Source organism: Nesoenas mayeri (genome assembly GCF_963082525.1).
Source record: "Nesoenas mayeri genome assembly, chromosome: 12".
Taxonomy (NCBI): Eukaryota; Metazoa; Chordata; class Aves; order Columbiformes; family Columbidae; genus Nesoenas; species Nesoenas mayeri.
This window is the reverse complement of record NC_137547.1, coordinates 4,209,306-4,231,291: the sequence shown is the minus strand read 5'-3', so window position 1 is coordinate 4,231,291 and position 21,986 is coordinate 4,209,306. Positions and strand designations below refer to the sequence as shown.

Here is a 21,986-nt window from a genome sequence, read left to right as displayed (position 1 = left end):
GCCTCTCAGTAACAAGCTGCTGTTGCAAATCCAGCCCAGAGTCACGGTGGCTGAAGGTCATTACCCAAGCGATGCCAATGTTCAATGAAATAGCGGTTTCACGTCCAGCTTCTGTTCAGCAGGTGTCTGCAACACAACTGGCAGCCTCACTCATGCTGGCTCTCCAAGCCATGAGCAAAGCGTGCTGGCAGGGCAGGACCGCGCTTACACCTGTTTTGTGGCAAAGAACTTCACCTACCAGCCCTCTTAAATATAAACCAGGACCCAGCGGGCGTTTTTAGAAGAAAGACCAAGAGAAGAATTCTACATACACAACCTTTTCCCGATTAATTTCAGCAAGAGAATATATACTTAGCATGTTTACACTATATTATTATTACATCAAATTAAGCTTGATACATAACTCTGAAATTTTGTTCCAAGCTCTAAGTGAGGAGCTGTAGGACTTTGCCATCTGATATGGCTCTGCTATCACGGCCGATGGAGCAAATGACTATGAGTGGGAAATTTTACAGGATGAACCTCAGCAAAGCGCTTCGGGCTAATTTCTCAGCATTAGGACATCTGAGAGTATGGCTCTGTGGCAGGCATTCCATGGTAACAGCTCGTGTCAACACTTCCACCAGGGTAAATAAAGGCATAAGCAGCCTCAGATTACCTTGTATTTACCAGGGGGTGTAGGGGAACGTGGACAGGAGTCCATGGAGCAGTCAGTGACTGCTGTGTCCACAGCCTGACTAACCCACAGAAGTACACTGTACAAACTTTTTAGCAGTTTTTTCCTTTATGTCCTCCCCAGTATCTTCCCTTAAGAGTATTCAAAAAAGCTGGAAAGGGGCAATATGTCCTCAGATCACTCTACAATAACAACTGGCTGTGGAGCCACCTGGCTAAACCACTCTGCTGTTTCCAAAGCTGGGTTTCTACCTGTGTCTTATTGATGACAATGTTATTGATGACCCAGTAACAAACAGAATAAACCCTACATTGTCATGAATGTGACACTATATATATATACACACACACACACATATTCATGAAAAAGAAGGTAAATTTAAAACAAGTATTTCAATAATAAGTGAGTGTTACAAAATAATATTTTTCCTCCTAAATGCATGGATAAAGAACCTTTTGCTAGTCGCTGAATTTGGCTTTCACAGCTACATCACCAAGCAACGTCCTACCCAATAAAAATATTTCTGCAGAATTTAATAACTACATCTATAGCACCTTGTCTGAGATTCAAAAGCCTTGGAAATTAAAATATGGCAAGAGCAGAATTTATGACAACTCTGTGAAGTAATGTCTATACATACATTCCCTCTTAATGTCATGATTAATTTAGTGCTAGGTCTAAGCTGTAACGAACGTGCACGTTTCTGGTTCTCCCCCAAAACAATGCCCACCCACGGCAGCGCTTGGCCCCGGCCGAGCCGTTCGCTGTTGGGCAACCAGAACAAAGCCAGCGCTGCTCTGATGTGTTAAAAGCTTCAAGCTCTTTGCAGCGCTCCCCATAAGCCATAAGCAAATGTGATATTGCAAACCAGCTTGTCATCACCCTCTCCCTGCCATTCCCAACGCGTTTATTCCTCATGAAGGGATCTTTTCTCTCCGGCAGCACCTTGAGATACCAAAACCCTACTGCTCTCACATTTTACTTCTGCTCTGTTATAGGAAACAGCGGGGGAAGACAGCTGCTGTTACACAAACAATTCTATTTGTGAATTGAAAGTGACCTCCAGGCTTGGCATTTCCAATATATTTATTATTTCAAGGATCATTAATCTTTATAAAGGACAGAGCTCCAAGTTAGCAGTAAGTGCTGTCAGCATAATCTGCTAAAGCCATGCCTAAAGCAGCAGCACTTCTGTATCAGATGGTATCATGTACAAGGTATCCACCAAAAGGGAGAAAAATCCCACAAATCTCAATTTTGCTGATGTAGATGCACACAATTATTCTAAGTTTTCAGTAGAAAAAACTGAAATGAATTGAGTTCAATGGAGTCAACTTTGAAGACCCTTTCCCATTAGATAGCTGAGAAAGTTGGAGATGTAAACTGTGCAGTTTTAACAATGCTGAGAGAAAATAAAACCTGAACCATTCTCAAAGAATCATTCCTTATTCAGACCTTCACTACCATGTCTTTACACCCAGTCCTTCCTAAGTTCCCCTGTTGCTATTCCTAATCATACTCGTTCATGGTTCTAAATAACCCTTTCTAAGCTTCAAACAATATAGATTAAATTCTGATTCAGTCATTGGCCCAGCAGTACTTAATGGCATGTTTACATACGGAAACTGATTGCAATAGGTGTTCCAGAATACTGATGCACACTCTGTATCACAATTAAAGTCTGTATAAGTAAGCATATAAATTATTGATACATAAATATACTTTCATTCTTTCACTCTATAATGAGAAGTCTTCTTATCAGTTTCCCTACATACTCAAGAAGCAAATAATTTGCTTTCTCAGTCATCTTAGTCTAACCACCCTTAGCTCTTCTATGAATTTCTTCAAGCTTGCCCAATATCTTTTGGGGGATTCTCTGGGAACAACAGGATATTGCAATGGTGTCAAAGACCCACCTATTGCATCCTGCATCTGTGCCGAGCCAGGCCTAAGTTCCCTGTATACGCTTTTACCCACACATCTGATAAGACGAACAGAGGGGACTTGCAAACTCAATGAGGAATGAGAAACAGGGAAGAGTAACAAAGCTGCAGGTCTACGGGAGTTTCTGAAGAAGCGACGTCCCCTTCAATGCTCCAGAGGAACAGCAAGGGACAACTCGCTGGAGTTTCCTACCGATTCTCAACAGCTCCTCAATGAGGGGTCCAGACCATCAGCAAAAGGAAAGAGGATTTCTCCAAAGGTCACATTCAAATGTTTCTAAACAAGCAATTATTTTCAACCCCAACCGCTTTGGTATCAACAGGAACTTTGCATGAGAAAATGGTTCCGGGACTCTGCGCACTGGTTTGTTTGTACAGTGGTGCAGGAAATATGTAAACAGATTAAGTGTATGACAAAGTGCCAAGCGTTCGGGAACGCGGGTGTACCCGCCACTGTAATATTCTCTGCTACACAGCGATGACTGCCAGAGCCTGACTCTACAGGAGTCAGCACCAAACCCCTGCAGATACCATGGGTGACAGCCCAGGAAAAAGCGCGTTCAATGCCTGGCTTATCTGTGCTGGCCATATTTGAGGAGTCGCTTCTCTCTGCCACCCACCAGTTACCATGTCTTACGATAAGAATTCAAATTTGGAGTCCTAACCTCTCACCCTAGAAACATATTGCCCAGTTAGACCTAGCCTAACAGATCTGAGCAGACAGCTCTTTTACCCCAAACCACACTTTGGCTTATTACAGGACCTAAATCTTGGTGTTGACCTTTCTCACTCAAAGTTCAGTTCTCCAAAACCAAGGATATTCGTTATCTAGCTTAAACCTCTTCTCATCTATCAATTAATTTCAATTGTGTGAGCAATGAAACGTAACAAGCTATCAAAGCTGAAACAGATGAGTGAAAACTTTCCTAAAAAGACAACACGATAGGACATTTACTCTCTTCACTATAAGGGCATAGGAACATGAGTTTGAGAGAATTTATGAGACAGAAACATTATTTTTCATAGACTATTAACAGCTTACACTGGCAGCCGTACTAGGCCTAGTCCAGTTGTCCTCCCTTGCCAGAACATTCAGTTTGCCCAGTAAAAGAAAAGTTCTGACCCCAGCAGAAAGATATATATTCTAAAATAAAGACACGCTGGAAAAGCGAGACGTACACGACTAACACAGCGCAGCTCTCGAGCCACATGGGTGAATTTTAACATTCATATCCCTGCTAACTAGAGACAGGCTCAAACCAAAACCACAAATATGGAGAAAGTCTGAACCCAGATCAGGATTTTATTGCTCACACCCCAGCTCTTCTCTTAACAATGGCTGGAAAATGCTTTTCCAAACCCCTACAATATTTGTTCCATACACAGGAAATGAGTTTAATAGTACATCTTTGGGGATTAGCTTTGTTTAGCTGCCCAAGCCTTTGATTCAAAGCCTGCAGACAGTATTGCTTTAGTTTGGGAACAGGCGTGTTTCCTGACGGGATGCCTCCCTTGCTCACAAGCTCCTTCACCTTAATCCCTGCTAACTTTATAGGATGCTATACCGCACATACCATTGGCTGGAAAACAAGTCCTTCACACGTGATTCTTGGCCTCCCTCTATTCACAGCATGAAAACAGTGAAGATAAATACACTGCTGAAGCACAGGAACTGGGAAGTTGGATAAAAAGCATTACAGAGGAATTCTTCATTTCTAGACAACATAAAGCAGCTTCCAAGGATGAATTTACCATATTTCTGTATCGTGACCCTGTAATCCCGAGAGCTGCTGCTGCTTGAGCAATGGCCACGATTCACCGAATCACCGTTTCCTTCCCGATTGCCCCGCTGCCACACGAACAGCAGCAAGCGCAGCTTCTGCCCAGTTAGACCTCGCCTAACAGATCTGAGCAGACAGCTTTTTTACCCCAAAAAACAACTCTGCTCCTGAGCTACAACCAACCATCTTTCCACCCACAAACAGGCAGGTAGGAGGCATATGAGGAGAAATTCCTTAAGCTCCAAAAGTACACAGATGCTATACAAGTTTTTTTGTTAGCAATCTGTACCGTTGGTATGGTATGGCCAGGCAGTATGTATGGCCAATATTTGCCTCAAATGTTATAGCACAGCATGCTAAATAATGTGAGAAGGCAAAGGGGTTCTTGACGTTCCACACCCAAACGTGCACCCTGCCAGTTAGGCCACCACGTGGTTTTGTTTCTCCACCAGGATGTGGTTTCTGAGCAACGCAGCATTTAAGTCAGGCTGAGGCACAGGCAATAGCTGGTAAAATAGAGTATCTAACACAGACAGTGTTGGCACCTGAGGAAATGGGAAGGAAATAAAGCAGCACCTGCTGAGAAAGTGAGATCTGTTGGCAACAGGTGGCAAGGAAAACTTTAAGCCTCCAAAAGGAGAGGAAATAAAACATTCGCAGCAGGGAATCCAGTGGCAACAACCAAAGAGCCTGGGAGCATCCACCACTGGGTGATCCATCACTGCCAGCGGCACACGGACGAGGGCAGAGGTGTTAACGAACCTGGAGAGCTGCCCTACTCGGTGCTCCTGCCAGACCAGGAGCCAGAGCCCACCCTCATTATAAGGCTCTGCCTTACAAAGCCAGTGCAAACAAAAGCCGACTGCTTTGACCAGCCACTCCAGTTCACTGTAAACATTTTGACACGCGTTCCACTCATGTACAAACTCTGCTGCTCTGAAGAATAACCTTCAAGAGAGGGTAATTTCATTACTCAAGCAAACACCAGAAAAAACCTCATCTCCCTACAAGGCCTCAAGTGGTGTGTGAGAGCTCATCTTCAGTCTCATTTTCAACAGTTATTTTCCTTCCCCCTTTATTTATGTCTGTGTAGCCCAAATGTGTATATATATATATGTATATGTATGTATGCTAGCCATATGCCCTGTCTCTATGTTCCTGCAAATCTTGCACTGAATTTATAGGCCTTACCCACAGCAAGGTACAGCAATAAGCACAACATGTACATCAGCACAAGCAGGGGAGATTCAGCTCATATATTACAGACATGTCCCTTCCGCCACCCTCTAACCTTGTCCAAACTCTTGTTCACATGAGGGGGAAGTAAAATGTGGGTGTTCTCCATATGTTAAAACTGCTATGATTAATACAAACTTTGTACAATTAGACGTCTTGGGCCACTGGCTTGTGATGAGAGCTGGACAGTTCAGAAAGGCCCCTTTCCAAAAGGATTGCAGGAAGGTTACTGTAGAGCAAAAGAAGAAATAATGTAAGAGGGTTGGGTTTTTTGCAAAGAGGGATTATATAAACTCCAAGGAGAATGCAAACATTCTTTTTCATTCTTATTTTCTTAGTTTGCTCAAGAAAGTAGGTAATAACTATCTAGCTTATTTGTAAAAACATAGCAATGAATTAAGTGTACAGCTGGCATTTTAGTTCTTCAAGAACTTCAAGTATTTCTCTGTCTACCTCAACAGCCTAGGTAGGTAAAAGAATAAAACCTATACCTGGCCCCCCCATGGGGATGTGGGAAAAAGTGGATAAAACTGGTAGTTCCAAAGAGAAGACAAATGAAATTAAATAAGTGGCAAGTGCTCAGCTGTCTTGTGTTTCTGTGAGGATTCACGTTTGGGCAGCTTGAGGAAGGATCTCCAGCCAAAGGGAGGGTCTAGACTAGAACACTTACCTCATTTTTAAGCCATAAATTCAGAGACAGGCAGCACTGCAGCAATGCCCATCCATCTGACCAGCCACACCGCAAACACCTCCCAGCTTCACACCCAGGCCCATGGACCAGCTTTCTAATCTCAGACGACTTCAAAGCCTCCCCACCGCGTGATTCCGTGCTTAAGCAAGCTGTATTTAACCTATTACCCCATCTCCTTAAGTACATCCTACCCAGAAACATCCCAGGCACTGAGCAGCGATCCCCAGGGCTGCACCAGTCAGCCCAGTTGGCCACGGCATGGCACAGTGTGGGAGAGCAGGGACCGCACGGGCAGCGTGGGTCTGGACACCCGGAGCTTCAACTCAGCAGGGACCCTCCTGCCATGTATTCCCCTATATATAATATGGTTCAGCACAGCTTGTTAATGGATAAATCTGAGAAGTGCTGCACCAGAACAGGCAGCTGGCAACCCATGAGAGCACTCCTAGTAATTACTGCCACAAGATAAAGACGAAAACAACTATTATTTTATGATTGAAGCACAAAGGATTAAGGGCATAGCCCCAATGTCCCACCTGTACTGCCCGCGCTTCCGAGGGGCCTGTTCTCATCCCATCCCCTTAACAGAGTCCATGATTTTCTAACACCCTACGCATGCAAATCCTACATTCGTTTCTTTGAATGTGTCCCCAACACCAAATAAACCCTCATTTTGCACTTTACATCCTTTAGCAAGCCTGTCTACACAAGCTCCATCCTCTGTCCGCTTGCTTTTTGCAGGCTCCTTCCAGAGCAAAGCTCCAGCCTTCCCTCGGCTTCTTCCCTAAGAAGAGAACTGCATTTTGCTCATTCCCCTTTGATATATTTGTTGTGAGACAGGATCACATGAGATTGAAGGCCCAGGAAACCCCATGCTGCGTACCTCGCATAAAATGTACTTTCTCTTACCCTAGAAAACGGCTTACATGACGTGTAGATTTTATAAATATATGTCTATGAAATTTTGAAAGCAGGCAAAAAACATTATAATATCATAAGGTGGCAAGGAATACAAAAGAAGAAAAAAAAAAACCCACAGTGAATAGAATCTTTTTTATAAAAAAGAAAACTATGCTTAACACAAAGTCCTTCATGAATTCTCTTTATACTTGCAGCAACACAAATTCACCATTCTGCTGACACTGTTGCTGACGCTACTGAAAAAGTCACCCAAGAAGGCTCATTTTAACACAAAGTTTTACAAGGGGAGGAAATGGGGATTTGTAAGAGAACATTTCCTTCTTCTTAATCACAGTGTCATTACTGGGGTGGCATACAGTCCACTTGGACTTTTTAATTGATTTAATGATAACGACATAATGTTTTTGGGCTAACTGCCACAAAGACATCCAGTTAAGAGGGAAAAATCTTAAATTATAGTTACCCGAAAAATCCCCCCCCAAAAGGATTTAATGCCAACAAATAAGAGATTCCTGCAGAAACTCTGTTTCTAATATTGCTATTAATTTTTAATACCACCCTCAGATTCCATTCACTCAAGTCACTGAGGAATTCTTAAGTATTTACAGCCATCAGTCAAACAAGGAACCTTTTCAGCTCTTTGCCCTTAGAATCATGAGGTATAAACTTTCAACTTCCATACAGAAAGATATTTTTAAAATGGAAGAGCGCATTTCCCAGAATAATGATGCTCTAATACCAAACAGCAGCTCAGTTATTTTGTGTTAAGAAACCAAAGCCCTTCTTACACAATTTCAAAGCAGCAGCTGTGACTTTGAAACCAGGAATTCACCCTGGCCACCTGCTTTAAAAGCGGCCAAAATAAACGCGTTGGGCCGGTTGCTGCCGCCAGCCATGGGATGGCAGAGCAGCACAAACCGCTCGCTGCCAGGGATCCACGGCCACGCATCCCCAGCACCTCCTCTGCATCAGCACCTCAGGGCTGGATTCATTATTACCTGCTAGACTGCGGTGCTGTTACTCACGAGGAGCAAAACTTCATTGCACGGCTGAGCCACGTTGCTCAGGACGCGCCGTTCGCAGCACGGCGGGTTATTCTGCAGCAGATGATCCTTCTCAGCCACTCCGCAAACAGCGTTACGGTCTCGCTTGTAAGGTATTGTTTTCTTTGAAGAAAGGGCTTGTTTCGCTGTTGGTTTGGGGTTTTTAATAGACTCAGAACCATAATAGTAATAATAGTGAACTAAAAACGATGGCTTCAAAACCTCAAAGTAGCCCACTTTTTCTAGCCTTAATGAACGCACAAACATGTCAAAACCAGTGCCCACCAACGCCACTCAGCGGAACACAGGATCTCCCCAGCTTCACAACCGTGCACCTCGGGAGGTATTGCAGGGCCTAATCCTGCTCTCAGGACTACCAGAGGCTAATGGACTTCAACAGTAAAAGAATTTGGCCCACAAAGACTCAGTCATTTCTCATTCTTGGCATTAAAAAGAAAGCATATTTTGCATCAACCTGACAATAATCCCCTTCAGAAAACGACACTAAGTACTGCAGAAGAAAAAGAAACCTTTAATATTTAAAAACATACAAACACATTCCTAAAAGTTTATTTTAGCGGAACATTGCTAAAGGAGCCGGGGGGGGTAAAAAAATAACAACAACAATAAAATCAGGGCAGTGCTCGATGTCCTGGGTTCTTCCCACTTCGAGTCCTTTTGCCCTGTTCTCCCCTTCGCAAGCCCCCCGCGCACATTTCAAAGCGACCTGCTGCACCACCAGCACCGCTGAGGCGCAAACGTGTTCTTCGTGCAGCCAGCAAAGGACCCGCATTTTGATCTTCAAGGAAAAGCCTCTGGATGGTACAACTCAAAAGGCTGCTGCAAGTGTAATTCTCTTTTTTTTTTATTTTTCCTATAAATTACTCCTCCTTTTGATGTCTATTCTTGCTCTTAAAACAAATAGACACATCAGGTTAAGATGAAAACTGCCCACACGACAAGTTTGTGTTTACAAGCTTAAGAGCAAGTTTCACTTGAACACAGGTCAATGCCGCTTTAAGAAAACATCACATACCAAAAAAATCACACATGGTTAGAACACATCAGGAGCGGGGAGGGATTGTGGACTCAGTCTGTGAGGCACCGAGCCAGCCTGAGAAGCCCTTTGAAGTTAGAAAAACATCCTCTGGTCAGAGCACATTTGTGAAACCGTGGGACAGGCGCTTTAAACAACATTCATTGGGCGATCACCTGCGGTGTGCCAGCGGATCGGCGCCTGGGTAACCTCAGACTCGTAACCCTTTACATCCCACGAGCATCGCTCGCTCCAGGACCTGCCCTATCAACAGCACGCAGTCAGACAACCGCACGGCACAACCTGCGCCCTCTCACCCTCCGCATGGGGCCGGCAGGCGGTCCCAACGGGCGCGTGGAGCTCGGGCGGCTCTGCCGTCAGCAGAGCTTGGCCGAGAGAAGAACAGGCGCGTTCCATGGCGAGGCAGCACCCAAACTTACAATATGGTTTGGCGTGCAGCCAGGTACGACACCAAATACCCGCTGTCGGTCACCGGCATCACGAGGAAGAAGGTTGCTGGCTGGGGATGGCCAAGTCATAGGGAAAAGTCCCTCAAGATGATTGAGTCCAAGCATAACCCACCCCTGGCACTGCCCCATGCCCTGAGAACCTCATGTCCGTCTGTCCAACCCTCCAGGGCTGGTGACTCCAGCACTGCCCTGGGCAGCCTGTTCCAATGCCCCACAGCCCTTTGGGGAAGAAATTGTTCCCACATCCAATCTCAACCTCCCCTGGCGCAACTTGAGGCCGTTTCCTCTGCTCCTGGCGCTTGTTCCTGGGGAGCAGAGCCCGACCCCCCTGGCTCCAAGCTCCTTTCAGGCAGTTCAGAGATCAGAAGGTCTCCCCTCAGCTCCTGTTCTCCAGCTGAACCCCCCAGGTCCCTCAGCCGCTCCATCACACTTACCTGGACCTCACAAGTCCAGGTACCACACACTTCCCTACACCTCCCATTTCCAGACAGATGGGACTGAACACCAGAAAACTGCTTTTTCAGCTGGGTTACCTCCCTCCACATGGCTGCGCGAGCACAAGGCCAAGCCAAATCCTACCCCCGTGCTGGCACATCTCTCAGACCGGCTCATCCCTTTGAAAAGAGAGGCTCTGTACATATTTCTAGCTGAAGGCAGAATTGCTTATCCGTTCCTGATACTGCTGGATATGGGAATAGATAGGCAATAAGAGCTGATTTTGACCGGACCCCACGTCTGTGGGGAGCGGGGAGGAGGAGGCCTCACCCTGGGCAGGGCTCCTGCTGTGAGGAGACACCGATGCACAGCAGGCCAGGGCTCTCCATGCTTAAAACACACCCCTGCTTGCACAACATCAGCATTTTTCTTGTCTAACCATTCTGTTCTTCTTCTGTATCCAACAGGCTTCCCTACCTGCCCCAGCGGTGGCGAAATTCTCCTCATGTTCTGAGGGTCAGGTCACTGTGGCAGAGTGAATAAGGGACATCACGGCCCTTCTGCTGCTCCCATGAACATCTCCCACCATCGCTCATTTACTGGCAAATCTAAGAGCTTCCCACCGCAACATCTTCCATTTCCATCTTTCCAAAATGGGGAAAAATCAGGGTAAATTGTTTTAGCAGAGGGTTGTTCACATGCACATTCACCTACGTGCTCCAGTCTCACCCGGCCCTCCTGGAGAACTGCAAATGTCCGAGGACACAGAGCACTTCAACATGCCTTATTTTTGACTTTTACCACACAGTTCTCACAAAAACTGATTTCATTCATTTTTTTTTTTTTTCTAAATTGAATTTAAAAAAAAAGAAAGATGAAAAAAATCCAACAGCACATCTGTAAAAGCAGTGCCATGGTAAGGCTGAGGGCCAATGAAGTCCATGTAGCACCACTGAACACAACAGGTCCTTTCCAGTCGCTGGGTTCTTTTCTTTCTTTTTGGTTCCACGTCACCATGTTTTAATCCAAGAGTGACTGCCTTTCATGGAAAAGGCCCATTAAATAGCTTAGGCAGGAAGAGATCTCATTTACTTCTCTATGCCATGCATTAATCCAGAGTTAAAGATTCTGCGTGCTTCCTATCCGCCATAAACAAACAATTAAAACCAGCCTTAAAGCAGAAGAAAAAAATAAGAAGGGAGAGAACGAGACTGCGGTGCCATACTTTAACAAACCAACCTAATGAGATAAAAAACACCTCCATACAATACAATAAAAATGTGGTATTTTAATGAGTATTAAGCAGTGCTGTGGGAATAGCCTCACTCAGAATTTGCTTTTTAAACCTATCTGCAAAATAATATGGCTAATTACAAATGGGAAATCAAGTGGCAGCACAACTGGGACAAACTTTTGTGAACCTGTCATAAAATGATCAGATAAACTGCATCTGCAGAGGAAAAATCCACCAGCAATGCGGCTGTGAGATAAAAGACTATTAGTCTCACCACTTGGACCTTCCCTCGTCTTCCACCAATGTGGCAGAGTCCCAACGCAAAACCATGGAAAGCAATGAGAGGTTTCCCCTCTATTGCAACATGGCTCTCGAATCAAAACAGAACGGAGAAATAATGCGGGATTTTTTCAAAATGATAAAAACCAGATTTACCCAACTGCACCGAGTTAGTTAAAAATATGCCTTTATAAGTAATTTATTTACCGTATTCTGAAAACCTCCTTTTACGTACATATCCACATCAGGAACAAGACCTTGCACATAAGCTTTGCATAAATAAAAATGGCTTTAACTGAGATAACCTATGAAGTTTATCCTCAAAATAAAATGAAATATTCAGGATAGCTAAATGAGGCACAGTTTTTCCATGGGAAAATATCAAAGTATTATTTATTTTTCTGTAAGTACTTGTTTTGAAAAGCCCTTCCTTCCCACCTGGGCTTCGGCTAAAAGCCACAATCTACATTTAAACAGTATGTATGCTTCAGAAAACTATCAACCATCTTTCTTTTTAAAAGAGAAGCATATGAAATTATTTGATCTACTTTTCATACAGAAAGTCTAGGGCTGACCATAAAGAAATAGGCAGGCTCCCAGTATAAACTTACCAGGATTACATCAAAGACCTTCCTCTAGGATCAGACGATTGATTTCTTCAATGCTTTTTAGAATTTCTTCCAGGATATTTTGGGTTATTGCCTTAGACCTTTGCTCAGCTGGAATGACAGATATTCTGTTTGCTAGACTATGATGTTCTCTCTTTATAGGGGAACGAGTGTCTGTAGTTTATACACACGTATGCTATGTGAACACAGAGAGACTTGGAAAGTTCACAAGCAAAATTATTATTTATTGTTTCAAAAAGAGTAGTTTATTACAGAAACACTGATACAGGCTTAACCGCAGCATCTTATGCAATACAGAGACTGCTTGTTATTCTGTGAGCTCAAGACTGGGGCACTCTATGCTCAGAGAAAATTCCTGCTCCCCCAAACAGGCATTTGTTCTTTTATATGCATTTAATACATAAGGCTTAGCTTTACAGCTGCCACATTCTTTACCTAACTCTCTGGAAACTAACTGTCCTGGAATTATAAAAGATTTTGCAGATAGGACAACAAGAAGCAGCTTAGTCCTCATCTACCGCTACCGCACCTCTGGGGAATCAGCAAACTACCTGCGAGGGCAACGCGCCGCGCTCCCCACCGCTCCCCTTCCTCCCCCAAGACAAATCTGTCACCTCCGCACCACTCATCATTCGCATCAGAGTACGGATCAAAAGATCTGAGGCTGCTCCCAAATCCCACTTCTCCTGCAAGACAGCACTTTGTTCTGTCACTTCCCTACTGCGTCTATCCCCTTATTTTATGCCTCACAGCATGTGTGGCTGCACCCCCAGATCAAACACCCATGCATGATTTTCTTTCACAGATCTTGAATCACAATGTTATACTTTAATGGGAACCTCAATATACTTAATCCCTTTAAAGCTGCCACAGTAATGCCCCCAAATGCATTAAATTCCAGCCTAATCGCCAAACACAAAGTATTTCTCCAGATGGACAGTGCACAGGCTGTTCTGACCACATGCCAATCCACCTCCAGCAGCACACACTGCCTGCGCTTGTTACTGTGGAGCCCAAGGATACACGGCTGGAAATTCCAGGCACTTTACAAGTTCTCTGCTGCAGATTTTGCTCAAAACATAACTGATCTCCTCCCGCATCTTAAGGGAGGATCTTGCATTCTCAGGGGATTCTCACTGCGAATCATACAAGGGACCAGTGCCACTGAGTCTGCATTTAAACCCAAACCCATTACAACCGAAAACAAAACATCTTCAAGGTTTAAGCAAGACACCCTTTCACAGTCAGCTCGATGAGCTTCAGAGTTCCACGGAATTTTCAGATCGAGAAGGGTTATCAGGGGAAAACTATCAAATATCAGAGCTTTGACAAAACACAGAGGAACCACTTGCCTGGCAAGTCTCGCTCACGTGTATTAAATGTTACTAACAACAGGAACAACTTCTGGTGTGTGTTTGGCCGGGACCTGGGTTTGGAGCAGGGGACTGCAGGGTGTCCCGTTATCCCTGCTGAGTGGTGAGCGGGTGGGATCTTTGGGGTGTATTTTTACGGGGCTCTTCTTGGCCATTAAGGAGTTTCTCGGGCACTGCTGGAGTTGCAGTCTCCTGTGGCCGCAGCCTGGCCTTCTGAGCAGCAAAAGGATTTCCTCCACCAAAAAAAAGCTTTATAGACTGAAACAATAGGATCATTTATTGCCCTATAATCTACCACAGGCCACACCTCACAAACCAGCCCACTAGTACTCAACTTCACAGCTGCTATAGGACCTCCCAACGCCAGACGGCATCGTTCCCTCCCGCAAACGATGACGTTCTGTAGGACTAAACCAGAAGTATTTCTTACATACAATGGGCACATATCAGGCCACGCGAGATGCACACATGTGGGTATTAAGGAATCTGTCTGAGCTCTTACTTGCAGATATAAACCTGCTGGAAAGCCAACGCGCCCATCTTTATGGAACAGTGGATGTGCGGTTATGTGACAGTGGTCTATTTGCAAGACACCAACTCTACACGACTTCTCACCTCGAAAAAGGATGTTTTGCATGCTCACAAGCGTCACCGCTATCCTGTAAATTATGAGACAATATATGCCATATTGCTGTAATAAATCCAGAAGTTTACAAAAAGCAAATGCACCGTAGGGCTGCAGCCTTCACAGAGAGACCAGGACAGCAGCGGCTGGACCTACACAAGTCGTGTCCCCTCTCTCGGACACTACGCGGTAGTAAAAACATGTGGGCCAGCACGGCCCTCTCAGCACAGCAACCACCGCTGGCGCTGCGCCGCCGCAACACAAGCGTCCTGAGATATTCCAACACAAACACACTCCGCTGGCTCCGGAATCAGACACAATGAAGATCTTGCGTTTGGAACTCGGTTAATAATTCTTGAATGGAATACAGTCCAACTCAGTGTCCCATAGCTGTAGTTACTCTGTAGGAGTAAATACAAGCTTAGCTTTGCTGCCAACGTTGGCAGATATGACTACATAAATTCACAGGGAAAGTGTATTTGACCATTTCTTTGCATTAATTTTTTGGACTAAAACTATACCTCATTTCCCATGAAAAAAATCTATAAATATCACATAGTCTGACAACTCCAGAGTACTCAGAGTAACTTGTGTATTAAATAGAAAAGTGGTTTAGTTACAAAAAAATACATCAAGTATTTTGTACATTTCAACATCGGCCATTTACTTTCCAACCAGGTTTTGATGCTGACATTAACGTAGCAAAATCCATCCACAAGAATTTCTGTAAAGGCCAACATCTGCAGCACAGGGAGCAATGTTCCACTTTGATTTAAATATCATCACCGAACAATTATTTCCCAACTTTGGAAAAACTAACTCTTACAAAGTTTGAGTACTCAAGAGACTTCTCTTTCCTCTGTTCACAACCCAACTCAAGAGAAACCATAAAAGTCAAGCAAGATCTTCTTCTGAAGGGCGCCTACAAATAGCCATTTACCCAGCTCCTCCTGGGTCTTATTACAGATCTCACAAAACCTCCCCAAAACCCGTCTGTTAACGAACGCTGCTCCAAAGAACATTCCCATATGGCGACAATCACATGCTACAAATTTCCCATTTTTGTTATAACCAGTTTTAGTGCAAAGTCTGGGCCACATTATTTACATTTAAATCATTAATGAACATAAGACACTCTTGTTACTTCTCATCCCAATTTACAGAAGAAAATGAATTCCCGAACCTAGGATTTCTCATTCAGAAGAATGAAGGTTTCACCAAGCCAAGAGGGACTATCAGTTGCCCAAAAGACAGAGCTTGTCTCACTTGGATGAGGACTCCACTCAGCTACTACCAGGAACATGCGTCCTCCTTCCAAACATCCAAAGTAAACCCCACTTCAGAGGGGGTGGAGAAAGAGGGTCCTTTAGAGAGTTAAAAACAGATACTTAAATGAGATCGTTTGCAGAAGCTTCACAGGTATTCAGCTTCCCAATCAAGATGGCAAATTAAAAGTGCACCACATTAAATCTGAACCACCTATAAAACAGGCTCTGATGAAATACAGACTGTCTTCCATCCGTCTCCTCCATATGGCTTAAGCAAAGTCAACTTTTAATTTCATAATACAGAATATTTAATTTATGCTTTTCTTCATATGTCAATTTAACCTCCGGCACATAGCTTTGAAACCATGTAAGGATGCCTAACACTTTCCATATGGCAACTGAATTGTGGCTTTTAATTGCACCAACTGGTATCATTCAAGGATAATTCCCCTGGAATCCAGCTTTCTGCTACAGTATTGGCCAATTCATTAATCTCATCACCATGGCGCTGATACTTTCAGAGACTCTTTGATTGTTAATATTCGTATTGTAATTCTTCCAAACTAGAGCTGTCAAGATACACTGTGTGCACCACTAATTAAATTATCTTGGTTTGTTGGCACCAAATTTCAACACTAAATAAGATTCTGCTTCTCTCCCTTTTAATACAAAGTTTGGTGATATTATTTTAAATGCCATATACAATATTTTGTGTATCAAAGTATTTCTTCAGTCACACCAATATCCAGCACTATTGAGTCTATTGCTTCTTTTAATCCTCAGAGTCAATACAAATAATTATCTATACAACGCTGCCACGAATGCACTTGGAAATATTTCCGTTTTAAAGATCGCTTCGAGCAGTCATACAGGGACATTTTAATTGCTCTTGTCACCATGTCAGTAAGAAGGCAGCCTTTCAAATGTCAGTCTAGCCATGCCATGACCCCAAAGCCGTGCTACAATTAAACCTTCCACTCCAACAGCCTTTACGCCACAGTCTATCCACACCACTAAAGAAGCCTCTTCTCTGTTTATTATTTTCATTTGGGATAAATGACCTACCCAGCTGTGATTTCCATAAGGCTATGTATTTTTACATGCGTGCACACACATGCTATTTAACAGTGGGGGACTGGGAAGGGCTTCTTATTAAAAAATGAAGGGATGATGCTAGAGGAGCAGTGGGGTTGGCACTGGCCGTCCCCTCGCAGCCACGCCAGGAATGTCCATTAATGTCACCGGCAGCTCCAGGCCCAGGACAAATGGAGCCCCAGCCCCACCTCTGCGCTTCACGCTCTAGTATTCCCACACCAGATCCTCTAATTAATATCAATCAGGGTTGAACACGAGCATCACCAGCACCAAAGAGCCCAGCAGAAGTGGGAAGCTAAAGCCTTTTCTATTTTACCTAAAATGATGGCTTACAACTTGCCTCACTGTGAGCTGGTTTGGAACCTAATTAAAAAAACAACATTATTTATTTTTTCCCAATCCCAAGCACAGATCTCAATGAGACGCACAAGAAACCAGTAAAATTTCTTATGGCTTTGAAGATAAAAGCAAATTGAACTAAGCAAATGTCATATTTAATATTTTCCCCTCCAGCACAGAACTACTTCTCAGTTAAACAAATAAATACATGAATATTTGCAAACAATGTTGATCTCCAAATATAGTTTGTAAAAGTAAACACACTGAATACACTTAAGAGTAATACAGGATAATCCACCATTTCAGAAAACCTTTCTGGGCTCAAGTTAACTCATTCACAGAGCAGCAAGAGAAGTGTATTCACTTGCTCCAACAGATTTACAGCCCCAGTGGTTTCAATTAGCTTTGAAACTAGAAGATGACTCTGGACCTTGTATTTTTCATGGATGCAACAGAATTCCTTTTTCCTTTAATTCTCCATGATGCAGAAGGCTGGAGCCCGGCCCTTGTTCCCCACAGCAACTAAAGCACTTAGAGCCCAGCAGCCCCCGCTGGGCGGGGGGCAGTGGTTTAATGGGATCACACACTCAGAGACACACCAGAAATGCGCATTTTGGACACACTCTCCTTCCCCAGCGTGCGCCTTCACCCAGCTGCTTACTGTGAGATCCTTCTCGGGCAGCTGATGCATTTGGCAATAGCTGGACACTAATTACTGTTCTACCTGCAAACTGGAGCAGGGAGGTGCGGATGGGACACGCCACGCCAATGGGACACGCCACGCCAATGGGACACGCCAGCTGAGGCAAGTCTACTCCAACCAAGAAACTCTCAAAAACCTCAGCCCAAGAAGAGAAAAGGAGTGGTGTTCTTGAACCCTCCTGCTGTCAAATATCTCTTGAGTGAAGGGACATAAAGACCTTCCCTCCATAACTATCGTAAATTCACCATTCGAGAGAGGAGAGCAAATGGAATTTTCTTGCTTTCTTGCACCAGCCGCTCATTCCTCTTGTCAAGCGCCACATGAACCCCCCTGAGCTTCAGTGTCATCTCCTCTGGATGACCCACTTGAGTAACACAATTCAGTTCTTGAGGAAAAGCAGCCTTCTAACTATAGCCAAGACGCAGTATATAGAGCAAGGTAAGTCAAATTTCACTATCACATTCAAGTTCTAATAAAAATGATTCAAAAATTGGAAGTTTCAGACTTGGATGCACTTCTGCCAACAACAGGTCCCTGGAAGTGCACTGGATTTCACACAATAAGGCCCTACACACTAGTGGAACCACCATTAACAAAACCCTGACAAAGGATTCCTAGGAAGAAAACTATTTCTAGGACCATTATCTTTTTTAAACTCAACTGGATGTCTCTGCAGACAGACCTTTCCACCAGCGTGTGATCTCTTTCTGCCATAAGTCACAAACGCAGCAATTAGGGCCTATTTCAGGAGAAAAAATACATATTTTAACAAGAAGCCAAAGTTTTGGTTGTGACACAAGCTGTACCATTCAACTACTGGACCAGTTTAGGAAGAATCCTGAAGGACTAAAGACAACTGTACCATATTATTGGGGCCTACACAACTGTCACACGCAATCCCGGGTGACCAACCATGAGCAGAAGTCACCAGCACTTGTACATCCTGAGGCGGATGACGAGCCAAGGGGTCAGGCTGCAATTCGCTTTGTATCTTGGTATAATTATACAAGAGATCAAAGAGCTCTCAGAAGAGAAACAGTCATGCAATCTCAATTATGGAGTCAATAGCTGTGACTCCATAATCCTCGTCAAAAAGACTGTACATATGGCACATCTGGTTCCAATGTAGGATTAGAAATGCATCCTTCCATATTACCAAAAGTTCATATTTTAAAGGAACTTTAATGTAGCTGTCACAGTGTGCCTGTGACAGGATGACAATTAAACTAAATCAATTAGCCAGCTATATACGCATGCAAAATATATAAGGCAATAAATTGTGAATATTTTCAAGCATTCAGAACAGCTCTATCAGGATGACAGTAAGAAGCCTCGCGGGAACAGTGCTTTTAAACATACTTAAACCTATTTACAGTTTTATAACATACTAAAACTGCAGACTAATTTTTAGTTAATGGCTTGCTAATTGCTGAGCTGTGGTGAGTAGGACACCTTGAGTAAGAAGAGGAATGCTGTCCTACTGTCATTGCAGCTGCGCAGACCTCAGGGGACTGAAAACTGAAGAGTTTTGTGAACAGCAAACTACCTCTGACAACAGATTGTTTTCTTCCTTTCAGAAAGCAAACTGTCTTTGTGGAAGAAAATGCATTTCACAAAGCTAAATTCAGAGTTTTTGACCTTCAGCTCTTGTACTTTAAACCTATGTTTAGTTTGGCTAGTTGAACTTCTTTCCTAGAAAATACATATACGTGAAAGGTAGAACATATGTAAAAAGCTTGACTCACAAAAATGGGGATAGTAAAAAAATTAAAAGCACATGTATTTACTCTTTGCATTGGTAACATACATGTATGTACCAGTATTAATGAGAACCTCTTTCTTTGGACACATTGTCTCCAAAAAAAGCACAATAAAAATAACTTCCACCAACCACACCTGCAGGCTGAACGTGAAGCGATTCTGCTCATCAAACACAAACACTTCCATCAATACTTTACTCCTTTTCCTTACTTCTAGAGACTTCCAAACAATTTTTCCTCCTCTAAATACAATGCTGGTGCAACCTAAAAACTCACCGTTAGCTTTTCCCATACACACATCTTCCACACCCTTTAACACCCCACCTAAAACGCAGTATTCTCCACTTGCAAGTTAATTTTTCCTGAGACGCAAGAAGTCCAGGCTCTAACAATAAAACTGGTGGCTAACAAAGCAAAGAGCCTGCAGGAGGCTTGGTGGCCCTGCTCTGCTTGTGCTTTCAGAGCCACATTCCTTGCTGGGCAGCACAGATTCCAATCTCCCCATCTCTCAGGTTACTTTTCCACTGATGAAGCTTTCAGGGCTTGATCCAAGGCTCACGGAAGTCAATGGGAGCCTTTCAGTAAACACCAATAAGCTCCGGATCATACCCTGAAACACTATGAGGACCATATCTAGGGATTGTTCAGTTTGTTTACCTCCCATCATGCTTTTTTGTTTAAAGAGACAACATTTAAAAAGAAAAAAAAAAGGCAATTTAAACATTTCCTCCAGCCCGGCTTTACGCGGGAGGGCTGGGGAAAGAGGGTGACAGCGACCAAGTGCGGGAAGAGCCCGGACAAGTGACACGTGCGGTAACTCTTACAGAGAAAGTCACGCGTTGCTAGCAAAGAGCAAATAAACAGCAAAACGCTCTTCACAGGCTTCTCCTTTCCCGAATTCCTCTGCCAAAATGTCACAGACCAACTCGTGCACCAGTCGGGGTTCACAAGCCTGTGCCCCCTGCCAGGGTGCTGGGCTGTGCCCAGAGATTCTGCGGGTTCTGTCCTAACCGTCCTGCCCAGCCGCCAGCGGACAGGTCCCCTCACTCCTCTGCCTTTTGTCCCAGCACCAACTTTGCTCTGCAGCTCCCAACTTCATCAAAGCTGTGAGGGAAACCACCCACGGGGCAGCCCCTTGGAGCAGCACTAGGGCAAAGCAAACCCCTTCCTTTGCACAACCGTCCCTCGGGAGGGAGCGAGGGATGGAGAAAGAGCTTTGGGCTGTCTCCGTTCCCAAGCGCGGGGGCGGTGGGGGCAGCGCGGGAGCTGACATACCCTGGCGCTGGAGAGCCTGCACACCGCCCGGTGCTGGCAGCCGTGCTGGAGTCCCGAGCCGCTGCCGCCCCCGGAGTATTTCTGCTTCACCATCCAGTCCTCCAGCCCTCTGCGAGCCAGGGAGGCGTTCACCGCGAAACTATCACCTAGAAAACAGGAGACAATGCCGCCGCTGAGCCGCCCGCTGAGCTCGCCCGGCCCCGCGGCCACCCCCGGGCACCCCCCCGGGCACCCCCGGGGCCGGGAGCGAGCGAACCGCGGCGGCGAGTTGCGGGGCGAGGGGCAGGGGGCCGGGGGCAGCCGTGCGAAGTTGCCGGCAGTGAGGAGCCATCCCTACCTTCTGGACTTTCTCTGGGCTTACAAACGGCAGCTAGGCAGATCCGGAGGAAAGTGTGTGGGGGAAATAATAAAGGAAGATCATTAGACACCAGTATAAAAGCACAGCGACAAACCGAGCAAAACCCGAATCGGGGGAAGGGGCGAGGGAAGCAGCAAGTGAAAGGAACTAACCATGTTTCGAGTGAAGTTTCCCCATCTCTCTGCATTGATCTGCAATTACGATTCATTTGAGTGTTTTCAGGAGGGTCAGGTTCGCTCGTCGTTATTTTTGTAGATGTATAAAATCCCAGCGCGTTTAGAAATCCATGTGCTCCGCTTCTCCCTGCGAACGCACAAGCGAGATGAAACCTCAGCTCCGGGCCGGCGTCCCCCTCTCGGCTCCAGCCTTCCTCCTCTCCCCGCTCTTGCCCAAAGACAGAGGCGGTTACAAAAGACCTTACTTCACCCACCGGGGAACATGATTGACACCTCATTGAGATTAGACCACTTGCAGGCAGCCTCCGCCTTCCCATTGGGCCGCGGCGGCGGATGAAAGGGCCGAGTGAGCCTTTTGGAGGCTCCAAAAAGAAAAAAAAGGAAAGAAAGGAAGGAAAAAAAAAAAGAAGAAAAAAAAAGAAAAAGGAGCAGCCGGGGCGCGTTTCAGTTGCAGCCAGGCACGGGCGGCCCCGCTCCGCGCCGCGCCGCGCAGCCCCGGCGGACAATGCGCTGCCCCGGCCCCCGCCTCCGGCCCGGGCTGGGGGCTGCGGGGCCGCCCCCCGGGCATCGCCCCGGGGCTGCCCCCGTGTCCGCGGAGAAGCGGCTGTTCGGCCGGCCCGGGGTCCCCGCCCAAGCGCCG

At 45.1% G+C, this 21,986-nt stretch overlaps 1 protein-coding gene across 1 annotated transcript in view; it reads right to left on the bottom strand.

Moving 5' to 3' along the window:
* Positions 1 to 21,414, bottom strand: part of NKD1 (NKD inhibitor of WNT signaling pathway 1) — a 101,032-nt gene extending 79,618 nt beyond the window's left edge. The window contains exons 1-3 of the mRNA XM_080351756.1: positions 21,323 to 21,414; positions 21,150 to 21,182; positions 20,813 to 20,958 (exon numbers count right to left, since the gene is read on the bottom strand). Coding sequence (XP_080207882.1) covers positions 20,813 to 20,958; positions 21,150 to 21,182; positions 21,323 to 21,347 — 204 coding nt within the window. The 5' untranslated portion in view covers positions 21,348 to 21,414. The remainder of the gene's footprint in view (positions 1 to 20,812; positions 20,959 to 21,149; positions 21,183 to 21,322) is intronic.
* Positions 21,415 to 21,986: the final 572 nt, after the last annotated feature.